This window comes from Limulus polyphemus, unplaced genomic scaffold (genome assembly GCF_000517525.1).
Source record: "Limulus polyphemus unplaced genomic scaffold, Limulus_polyphemus-2.1.2 Scaffold430, whole genome shotgun sequence".
NCBI classification, from domain to species: Eukaryota; Metazoa; Arthropoda; class Merostomata; order Xiphosura; family Limulidae; genus Limulus; species Limulus polyphemus.
The window spans coordinates 19,901-31,643 of NW_013666040.1; the positions used below are offsets into that span (position 1 = coordinate 19,901).

General features: G+C 29.7%; 1 protein-coding gene across 1 annotated transcript in view; it reads right to left on the reverse strand.

Moving 5' to 3' along the window:
* Positions 1-11,288, reverse strand: part of LOC106458216 (diacylglycerol O-acyltransferase 1-like) — a 29,109-nt gene extending 17,821 nt beyond the window's left edge. Inside the window, exons 1-9 of the mRNA XM_022384350.1 lie at positions 11,126-11,288; positions 9,786-9,873; positions 8,627-8,667; positions 7,239-7,324; positions 6,423-6,475; positions 5,589-5,691; positions 2,229-2,372; positions 809-877; positions 313-416 (exon numbers count right to left, since the gene is read on the reverse strand). Of these exons, the coding sequence (XP_022240058.1) occupies positions 313-416; positions 809-877; positions 2,229-2,372; positions 5,589-5,691; positions 6,423-6,475; positions 7,239-7,324; positions 8,627-8,667; positions 9,786-9,873; positions 11,126-11,277 (840 nt within the window). The 5' untranslated portion in view covers positions 11,278-11,288. The remainder of the gene's footprint in view (positions 1-312; positions 417-808; positions 878-2,228; positions 2,373-5,588; positions 5,692-6,422; positions 6,476-7,238; positions 7,325-8,626; positions 8,668-9,785; positions 9,874-11,125) is intronic.
* Positions 11,289-11,743: the final 455 nt, after the last annotated feature.

An 11,743-nucleotide genomic window follows, 5' to 3' on the forward strand; every position in this document is an offset into this window, starting at 1 on the left:
GTAATACATATTATAAATTTAATGTTTTATTAATTGCTAAATTTAATTTTCAAAATTCACATAATTATTATACTCTCAAAAAGTACTTAAACAGATAAAGTTCTTTTTTTAAACAAAGACTCAAAATAATAAAATCTATAGTAAATTAACAAACAACAATTTATAAGCATGATGAAGTTGTATTTTTGGAAAACATCGTTTATGTTTCAACAGCACATCAGTCTACCTTCTTCAGGTAACTTACTGTGATATTGGCTTAACGTGCTTCCATACACAAGTAAAAAAATCTATTTACAGACGAAACACCCTTACCATTTCAACCAGTCTTTTTAAAAGAAATCTTTTCCTAATACGGGCTGACCTTGGGAAATTAAGTTCATAACAAAGCGTTGGAGCAAGCATGAAGTAATATAGATCTGAAATAATAATACAAGAACATTTTTATCTTATCCTTCAAAGAGAGTACGTACAGACAGTACGGACAAGTTTGTTCAGGAGCCTCAAATATTTTTAAAGTCATAACAAGATGTTTATAAAGCAAATTAATTAAAAATTTTAGAATTTGTTTAATGTCCTGGACCTTACACACATTCATTCGTTAAACATTCTTAAAAATAAATGTTTGTTTGTTTACAAAGCAATGTGCACAAGTTTATACAAACTATATTCACAGAAATAATCTTTTGAAATTTTTTTAATTTGAATAATATTTTGAAACAAAAGTTAATCATTTTGTTTTGTTATCATATTACTATACATAACAAATGAAACAAATGGTTTGACTTTCAAAACATGCACAAAAAGTTACCTCTTAAATTGAGATTCTGTGGATAAGTAACCAGTGGTAGTCCAATCAGCCCATTTGCAGTGCTTGACACTTTACAAAACAAAAAGTCAAGAATATTCTTTGGCTAAATAATGAAGTCTAAGATCACTGGTAGACAATATTTAACCGTTAAATTACGAATTTATTTTTCTATCATTCACTACCAGTGAGATCCAAATATTGAATCATATTAAACAAAATTAATTTGGTGAAATTACTCATTTTTTATGTAAAAAAACAAAGGAAGACTTCAGTCCTAATTAGTAGCAATTAATAGTGATGTTGATGGTATTTTGTTTACATATTTTTTACGACTAATATACATCATTAGAAACCTTATAACCAACAGTTACAGACCCACAAGCAAAGTGGCAATATATGATTAAAAAAAGGGGTTAAAAAAGCTCATGGGGTCCATGAACCTTATCAGCATTGCTATGGTAAAGTACACAACATAATCCAATAATACATACAGCACCAAATCACAAAAAAGCAAGAAAATCTAATCTAAACAGGAATTGTAATAACACGATTAAAAAAAACAGACACTGAACTTCTATGATTTACCTTTGCAACATATAAAAAAGTAAACAAGAACCTGAATATGTAGTTATGACAAAAAAACAAAAAGTAAAAATCAAACTTTTTTTTTTTCATGTCATCATTTTAGTGCTTTAAAAATCCATTTTCAGGTAGTTTAATGTATTTTTAAGTATTTATTTTCTCTGTAATTTCATTCAGACTACATTTTCTAGCTCTTCACAGAAACTTGTCCAATAAGTATTCAGGTGTTTGTATGTTCTTTTTTCTGTTGGTAAGCTGACAAGTAATAAAGTTTTTAAATATTTTTTTAACTTGATACACTGTATTAAAGTTTTTACAGTCACGGTTCAATTCTTTAATTATTTGATAGAAATGTTACTCAAAAAATATTAAAGTATTTCTTTACTTTGTTGTAAGATGATAATTTGATATATTCAAAATTTTATCCACAATGTGGTAGAGATGTATAAAGTGGATTTCTTTAAAAGGGAAAGACCCAAAATACAACTTAATTACCAACCTTACATTGAAACTATATAATAATGTAGTATAGATGTATAAAGTGGATTTCTTTAAAAGGGAAAGACCCAAAATACAACTTAATTACCAACCTTACATTGAAACTATATAATAATGTAGTAGAGATGTATAAAGTGGATTTCTTTAAAAGGGAAAGACCCAAAATATAACTTAATTACCAACCTTACATTGAAACTATATAATAATGTAGTAGAGATGTATAAAGTGGATTTCTTTAAAAGGGAAAGACCCAAAATACAACTTAATTACCAACATTACATTGAAACTATATAATAACTAATGTGCCTGAGAAAATCCATCTACTGACACTGCTACAAACCAGTTAAGCCAAAGGAGCCACGTCGTTTGTGACGACTTGTATCTGTCTGATTTCTGTCTTCTCTACACCAAAAGTTCACCATGTGATATGACACAAGTTTTAGAAATGTGATACTCACAAAGCCAAGAGCAACGGATGCTCCAACTGAAAAATAAAGACTTATATCAGCAAACAATACACAAGATTTTGATGACCCACCTTTATGATAACAAATACCAATTATCAAACCAAACCTTTACATTTTGGTACTATTTTTGTTGGTGTAAAAGTGTCATGATATCTCTGAAAAGGTTTTAACAAGGCTTAATATTAATAGTAGGCCAAAAATATTCTCAATTGTTACCATAAAGAAGCTGCTTACTTCCTACCCAACATAACAGTAAAGATGAAACAAATAGTAGTCTAGATAAGATATCGGACTTTGGATCTCTAGCTGCTGATGTCCTATTGGATTCAGATATTTATGAGTTGGATGGCAGATGTGGCCATATTTTTTTTTAAATGCACCACAGGAGTGACCTACCACTTCATTCTAGTGTATTATTATTAACCATAATTATTTTATTATTATTTTTGTAAATATTAATAAAGGTGTCCACAGGGATTGAAAGTTCTGCATGGGTGAACAGCCTTTGAGGGCCCCTTTAAGGGAACATAGCATGTGGTGGCATGAGACAGTATTTTATATCTCCCTCCAAGATTGTTGTTTGAATTGTGCTTGCTGTTGCTACCATAATCACAGAACAGTGGGTTTGACGTTTATTTAAGATACATAATAATTATCTCTATTAAAACTATTACGACTAACAGAACTCTTGCTCTTCGATACGTGTCTAAGTTCCGAAGCTAGTAGGAAGCACCAGTGTGCAAGATGATGCAAAACCTATTATCGTGAGCTGGGTGGGTGATTTAATCAATCACCTATGAGTAGCAATTACACTGATTAGCATCTAGTAAACAAATTGATTAATCAAAATTATGATTGACTGATAAATGTTACAAAAAAGAAATCAATTAATCCAAATTAGGACTTCTAATTATTTATTGTTCTCAAGTAATTCAAATGTTGCTATTATGTTTGATTGTTGTTAAGTAGAAAGTAACATAAAGGGGTGGGAGGGGTCATGTTTTGAGGGTCTCAGATTCAATTTCCATTGATACCAAACTTGCTTGCTAAGAACCTATCTCCCCTTGGGAATATATTACCCATTTCTTGATTTTCAGTGTTTCTCTTAGTTTTTGTACAGGCCTTGCAGAGGAGTAGGAGGCAAATTAAAAGTGTGTGTGTGTGTGTGGGTGGGAAGCAAGGTGTATTTGACCAAGCAAAGAGAAGAAATGTATGCCATAGGCTCACCATTAACAGCTAGGGTCCAGGGCTTGCTTTAGGGCCCTGGAAAGTTTGGGTTCTGAATTAAATTTTATGCATTCTCCTGCTTTTACTGAAAGTAATTTTTCCTAATTTTGATCCATTTTTACTGGGACAGATTGAAAAGAAGATCAATTAATTTTTTTGAAACTCCTGGATTCAAGACCTCTCGCATGGTTTACCAACTAGTTACTCCTACTAAGGTACATTTTAACAACTACACAGTGAAAGGTAGACAAGATTACATTTGTTTCAGAATTTTTGGACTAATACCTACACTAAAAGCTATACGTGCATGGCCATCCTTAATTTTCACCTAATAGACAAGAGGGAAAGCAGAGAACAAAAAAAAAAGACCCATTGCCTACTCTGGAGAAACTTTTGCTTGGTTTAATGATTAGATCATTACTCTTAACGTACCCACAACCTCAAAGTGTGGAATGCATTTTGCAGCACAGGCTGTGAACCGTGCATGAACCCGCAGATTCACAGTTTGAGCATGCTAACCACTAACCCATGCTTGGCCCAACAGCACTGATATCATAAGAATAAGTACAAGTTAATATGAAAATAAATATTTTCATCTCATTCAAATAACTAAAATGTTTTAATTTATTAAATCACACAAATTCTTTAAGTTCAATTTAGAAAGGTTTAAAAATGGTATTTTTTTATTTATGTCACATTTACTGCATATGAAATACAGCTTGTGGGCATTGCTAGGGGGGGGGTGATTGTCAGGTGTGAAAAGCTCTCATTTTGACCCTCAATTACGATTATCATGGAAAATTGAACTTAGTGCTACAAAAACTGCTGAATGTGATTTTATAATCTTATATTAATAACCTCTTTCATTTACTATTGTGTTTCTTCAGTCTGACATGAACAATACTATGGACCTTGTACTGGGCTGCTTCCAATTCACAGCTTACTTAGACCTACATGTGTTCTTTATTTCAGAAACAATCCCTCCTGAAAATAACTCTGGTCATGTTAATGAGGAAAATACACCTGTATACTACATGGCCAAAATCACACATGACAAAGAATTTTGAATACTGTGCAGTAAACAACAACTGCAATTGAGGATTCTATGACATTTTACAGCTGTAATAAGTGTCTGCTGGTTCATTTTACAGCTGTAATAAGTGTCTGCCGGTTCATTTTACTGCCAGCAAATGGATTCAGCAATTAATTATTTCATTAAAAGGTTTTCTGGATGTATACAAATTAGATTATCGGATATCATAAAAGCAACCATTATCATGTCAAAAAACCATAAACACGAAAATTATATCATAAAATTTGTACCCGTGAAAACATAAGTAATAGTGTACGTATTTCCTATACAGTGATTACCATTTTTTCCCAGCAAATTATTCAATTACTTTATTATTCAATTTTATTTTTAATCAAGTTTAGTCCAATAGTTTATTAGTTCACTGTAAGTTTGAGAATAAAGTCGTTTACTGTACTAGGAAATGTTTTGTAAAATGTCATGATACTGCATTTAAGTAATTACAGCTTTACAGCCAAAAATATCATTAACAGTAAAAGTACCGAACTAATGAAACTTAATTAACTATACTTAATTAACTATACTTATTTAATATACTTAATTAACTATACTCCCTAACATGTTGATTTTTATTTTCACTCTAAGTAGGTAACTTGCTTTGATTGGGAGTTAATATCAATTAGGAAAACATTTTCGAGTTTCACATAAAACTGCAAAACTTGCTTTGTTAACCAAAAACTATGAGTAATTGATTACTTTAGAGGCAAAATAAACTTTTACATAAAACTAAATAATTCAATTTTCAGTGCAAGTAATAACAATATTTAAAATAAATTAATATCCTGTACTTTTTACTACATTCAAGTATAATGTTAACTTTCAATTAGATCAGTTGTTGATTTGTTCTTGGAACTCTATTTTTTATATTCAACACAGTTACAAAATGATAACACTATTTCAGTAGTTTTATACATACTTGGGTTGCAATTGGTTGTGAAGACTATAATAACAGGAAAGATGATTACAGCAGAAAGACTGGTCACTATAATGACCCTTCCAGTTATTTCACGGAGTTTATTCTAGTAAAAAATGAAACGAAAATTATTCAAGATTTGATATTTGATTAATTGTTTTTATATATAAATATATTCTTGTTTGAAAAAAGGTTTAGACAGAGGTGAGTATATCTGAAACAATAAAAACTATGAATATTTATATTATTGTAGGCTATATTTTTAATATTTTAATGTCTTCTTCACTAAAGTGTTTTTTTTTACATGATATAATGATCGTACAAAATCCAGAAGTTTAGTCCACTAGGGGATTGTGAAGCTTACTGTACTATGTAGAAAACTAGTACAATATAAAAATGCCAGACTGAGTAAGTCAAGTTAATTAATCAGTTTAGTGTCAGTTAAGAGTTCTAGTGAGTTAAACAGTGAGAGCTAATTATTATGATTGACAGTGATCAAGTTACTGAGTTTGTTATTGATTGATTAGTGAAGAAATGTTTGTAAATAAGTCAGGCCTACCAGTGAAAGTAGCCAGTAAAAAATAAAACTATTGAAAAACTAAATTAATTTGTTATCGTTAAGTGTAGCGGACTTGGAATTATTTTTACCAAACAATATAAAAGATCTCACCCAATGACAGAAAATGTTACAAAAATATTTTAGTCTAACATTCGTTTAAATAAAAACTTTTGGTGAAGGAGAAAAATTGAACTTTACTAAATAATCACACCAAACTTGACAATTTATATTGATGTCTAAACTACAGAGAGATTATTAGGTTTTAAACTCTGACTTACCTTTGAATAGAGGATTTCAACAAAGAAAGACAAAAGAAAGAAACAATTAAGACCTAAAGAGAGATAAAATAAATAAGAAAATCATAAAACATGTATAACTTGAGAATTGCCAAAAACTAGTACTCTTTAACAATAGTAATAAAAATAATAGTAATTACACTGTAATAAACCAAATTTTTCTTGTGTGGCTCATGCCTCTTTCCTACTTTTTGTGACATATAAAGTAAAGGTGTCAAATTTTTAATTCTCAGTGAATCACTACATAACTAAATCTTCAAGTTTTGTAATATCTTACGCCGGAAGATCAAAAGCTAGATTAACATATACATTACTTCTAATTACTCTATAAATTATGGACAACGTGAAAATACCATAATTGTAATGATCTTTAAATAAAACATTCTTTATAGATCTATCTCATGAATTTCAAAATAAATTAAACTTTCTAAGTTGGATATTAACTACTTTCCTCCTGTTATTTTTCTAAAAATTTTGTTACAGCTTTATGCGAGTTTATCTAGAAAACATCAAGGCCATTTTACCTATTTTGATCTTGTAAATTCTGTAAATACCCCTTTGTTTACAGTATGAATATAGCCAAACATATATGCATGTGTACTATCCCGTATTTTTTATGCTCTAGAACAGGCATCTTTTGCACTATAAACTTTGTAAACATGAAGCACTATCATGTTCACTCTTCTGAGAGATTCATTATATTTGGACATTTACTTAAATATCTTACATTTTTCACACCTCATTTTCATGTGAACTTCTTACTGTCAATGTACTAATAGAAACATTACCAATACATACCTAGTACTATTAACACCGATGGCCAATTTGCTGGTTTCCCCATAAACACTTTGAACCACTGAACAGGATCAACCAGAATCCCATATCTATAACAAAGAAGAAGTTCATAATGTAGATAAAATCACAATATTGGTGCTAAAAAACCACATTAACAATTTTACCAATATATATATATATAAATACACAAACTATATATATACATACTATACACACACACACTATATATATATATATATTATAGATATACATACACACATACTGTATATACACACACATTGGTTCGAAAACTTTTTTATCATTTTGTGTATGCTCAATGCAAATATAAACAAGGAAATTAGTTTATGCAAGTCAAGTACTGATGTCTAGCATGAAAGACAGGAGGAAATGATATAATTCAGAAATTTTCTTACTATACTTAATACAGGTAGGCCAATATACCCACTGTTAAATTTAAAAACATGGTTGCTCACATCATAAAGAGTTAAAGAGTATAGATGAAAAGCTTTTGTCTTACATAACATATATAGCAATAAAGGATGTACAATTTAGACACTACAGGAGACAAAAACTCCAGAATTAGGAACCAAATTAGCAACTCTGTAAGGGCCAAAAGGACTAAAAAATCTTCAAAATATTTTTTTTGCAATCCCCACCCCTACATATGGGTTAAACCAAAACTAAAAACTATTTATGTATTACAACATTAACCAAGTGAATCAAATGCAAATGATGGAGTAGTATACATTATAACCTCAAATGAATGAGTAATTTTTTTAAATAATTCTTCAGTTTTGACTATGGATGGAGGTATAGCCAACAAAAAGTTTGCTAAACACACCAAAACTTAAAAAGCTAAACACTAAATAAGGAAATTTTGAAACCTTTTTTTATGAACTTTACCATCCAACTATGAGCCTTGAATATACTATATATACGTAAAAAAAAACAAAGCTAGTAGCTAATTAGCATTAAAATGATAAAACTTTGGAGTTGCTAAAATGTACTTTTGATTCAGTTCATAAATAGGTACATGTACACCAATACTTTGTCTTAAAGTTTATTTTAAGTATATTTTCAGCAAGCAACAAGTACAATGCAAATTTCTTGAAAAGATTACTTTTCATAAAAGAACCACAAATATTCGAATGAAAACAAAACCATAAAATTTTTTAATGAAAAGACTGACTTTGTGTTTTTAATACCAGAATTTCTGATCAAAGTTCACAACTGCCAAAAAAAAAGTCACGTACTTATACTTAAAATGTAATGCAGGATGAGCCAAAACTTTGTTGACATTTTTAGATTTTGTTGTTATATATGCTGGATTGCTTGTAATTCAAAGCTATATATAGTTTTGTGGCAATTACTACAAATCCCTTTGTACTTACTTAATGATATTCTCCAAGGCAACTCTGGCATTAGAGAGAACCTAATGACAAAAAACAATCTAAAAATTATATGAAAAAAATCACCCTCTCTCTGAAATGTCAAAATCTAATTTGAACTTGAGGATTAAGCTATGTTGTTTTCATGGACTCTTAGTAACATAGAATTTATAATGAATTTATGTTTTTCAAATATGCTTCTAAATATATTTCACAATAATAATAAATTTATGCATGATTGTCAAGTGTTTTCATTTATAAAGTTGTCATCTAACGTTATTGTCAATAAAATTTTACAACAAACTTAACATCTTCATTAAACTGTCATTTATGTACAATGATTAAATAAGGTCATGTTTCACAAAGTTATAAACCACCATTAAAAACTGAATGATATAAAAGAAAATCAGTACAGAAAAGTTAACTACTATTTTCATATTTCCAATTGTTTGCCTCAAGGTACATAGTTTATTATACAAAATGTACTGCATTAATTATTGCATTAAATTCTATGCTGGTTCTACTTTTATATCTTATATTATCTGTCTGATTCTTTTCTTCATGGAACACATCATTGTCAAAATAATTACAAAAAAAGAAAAAAGTTAACTTAGTAGTTTACACATTCTGGTTTATGATGAAATTGGTGAAAACAATACGTACATAATGCTTGAACAATCATTTGTTCTGAGTACTGTTATTATATGACAACTTCTTTACTGATACTGTATCACATGACCATGATAAGACTGTTAAAATCTTACTAGCATGACTTGAAATATAAAAATAATTTTGAAACTGAATTAATTTTCTATACTTTTCTTCACTTTTACAGTATATACAAACCTAAAACCTTTGTTAAAAAGTAAAAATTAGCTTTTATATATATTTACATTATAAAGAAATGTTTTTACAAATTCACTTTAATTTAACTACAAGAAAAATTATCATTGTGCAGTTAAACACAGATATTTGTTCTTTAATTTTTCATGGAATGGGAACTATTATGAATGACCCTGAAAATGATTTCCTAAGATGGTCTCGCAGTATACAGAATGATCAATTCACAAAGCTTGAAATATAAGCATCGTGAATGTAAGTTTTTTTCTTTTTAATAAATTCCCACACAAAAAAAATTTTATTATGGAACTACATAACTCACCAGAAGAATAATACACAAATTTAGGAGTCCTCTGTAGTTCGTATATCCACTTGAAAAGCTTAGCAAAGAATCCTTTGGCTCGTGTACCCTTAAAGAAATAGCAAAAGAATATTAGACAATTAATTTAGCTGTTTTTATGTGAACTTAAGAGCATTTAATTCCATTTTATTGGTTTTAATGAATGAGTTATATGTCCAATTGACTTCAACAACCATGTTATATTCTTATTTTAATATCTTAATTTAAAGTATAATAATCATTTTGCTATGAATTCTGATTCCAATAAATTTATATAAGCAACATTTTTATGCCTTCAAACTTTCTATGCTCCTTATTCATCCATATCTGACACATAAGTAATAGTCAGCAACCAAAAAAAACTGAAAACGTGAAACCACAATGAAATGACTCGAAACACTTTTCGTAAAACCTCAAGTGAAGAATATTTCTCAGCGTTTCATCCATTTCTTCAGGTATATATTAAAGAAGTCACACGAATGACAGTCAAGTTCCACTTCAGATTATACCTGGTAATACCTATTGAATGGTGATTTTAGTAATTTTAAATTACACTTTCAAATGGAATCTGCAGAAAAGTACAGTGTTTAACTGAAAAAGACATAAGTAAGTTTTATGTAATATTATTACATTGTTAATACAGTGATACGGTGTATATTTCTTTCCAAACAAGAAAAACGGAAGGAATTTAGATTTTTAAAATTTATAAAATTAAAATTTTAAACTTTATTATTTTATTGGTAAGCCTCGCTTTATAGTGTAAAAAAGGACCAAATACAAGTTCAAACAATATGAAACCATTTGTTAATGTTAATACTATTCAATGAAAATCTATATTTTATTTCTATAATGAAAAGCCTCACCAACATTTATTCTAATTTTTCGATTACTATTATAATTAATTTAAAAGAACTGATAGTTATAATAAATTAAATTAAATTATTCGTAGTTTGGTGCTGTAACAGGGTAACTTCTGGTAAGTCATTCCAACAACACTAGGCTAATGGAGTAAGGAGCATTGGGAAAAGAAACTGGGCCCTATAAAAGTGCAAGTTGTAACTGAAAGCAAACTCGTTACACTCACCGTCAGTGTCATTCAGTCTCTCAGGTAGCTGAATATCTAAATGACACAAGTAAAATTTCAGAGTGTAATGTTAAATATGGTATATATAATATACCATATATGACTAAGTAAGCGCCCTTATAGTTGTAGATTTCCAATAACATGTGAAATGTAAATTACGTTATTTTTCTCATGAATAAATTACTGAACTTTTCAAGCATGTTTTTCCACAAAATTCAAAATATTAATTTAAACTCACGGGTTATCTGGTTGAACAGCTCGTTCCCTCTTTTCCCGTTCATTTACATCCTGCACACGAGTAACACTCTGTGTTCGACGCAATCGAGTTTTAGGATTACTATTTTTGCCTCTACGGATGCTAGTACTATTGCTTTCGCCGGGTGCCGCCATTATACAGTGGTATACTCAGAAAACACAGCGACACCTTCGGAAATGGATAAGACTCTTTGATAAAACGAAAATTAAAACAAATATTTTGTTTATTTGTTGTTAAGCGCAAAGATACACAATGGGCTATGTGTGTTGTGCTTAACATGGGTATCTGAATCCGATTTTTAGCGTTTTAAACCTTCAGACTTACCACTGAGCCACAGGTGGCCAAACAAATATTTACCTGATGATGACAAAACCTTGTCGAAACGTTGTACATGTGCTGTTAAACTTAAATTAAAGTTTTTCTTCATTACCCATTCAAGCCGTCTCCAAGCATTATTACCCGAGTTTCCTATAACTTATCAATGATTTTCGATGGCGAGGAAGCAACTTTGAGACTAATAATGCTTGGAGACGGCTTGAATGGGTAATGAAGAAAAACTTTAATTTAAGTTTAACAGCACATGTACAACGTTTCGACAAG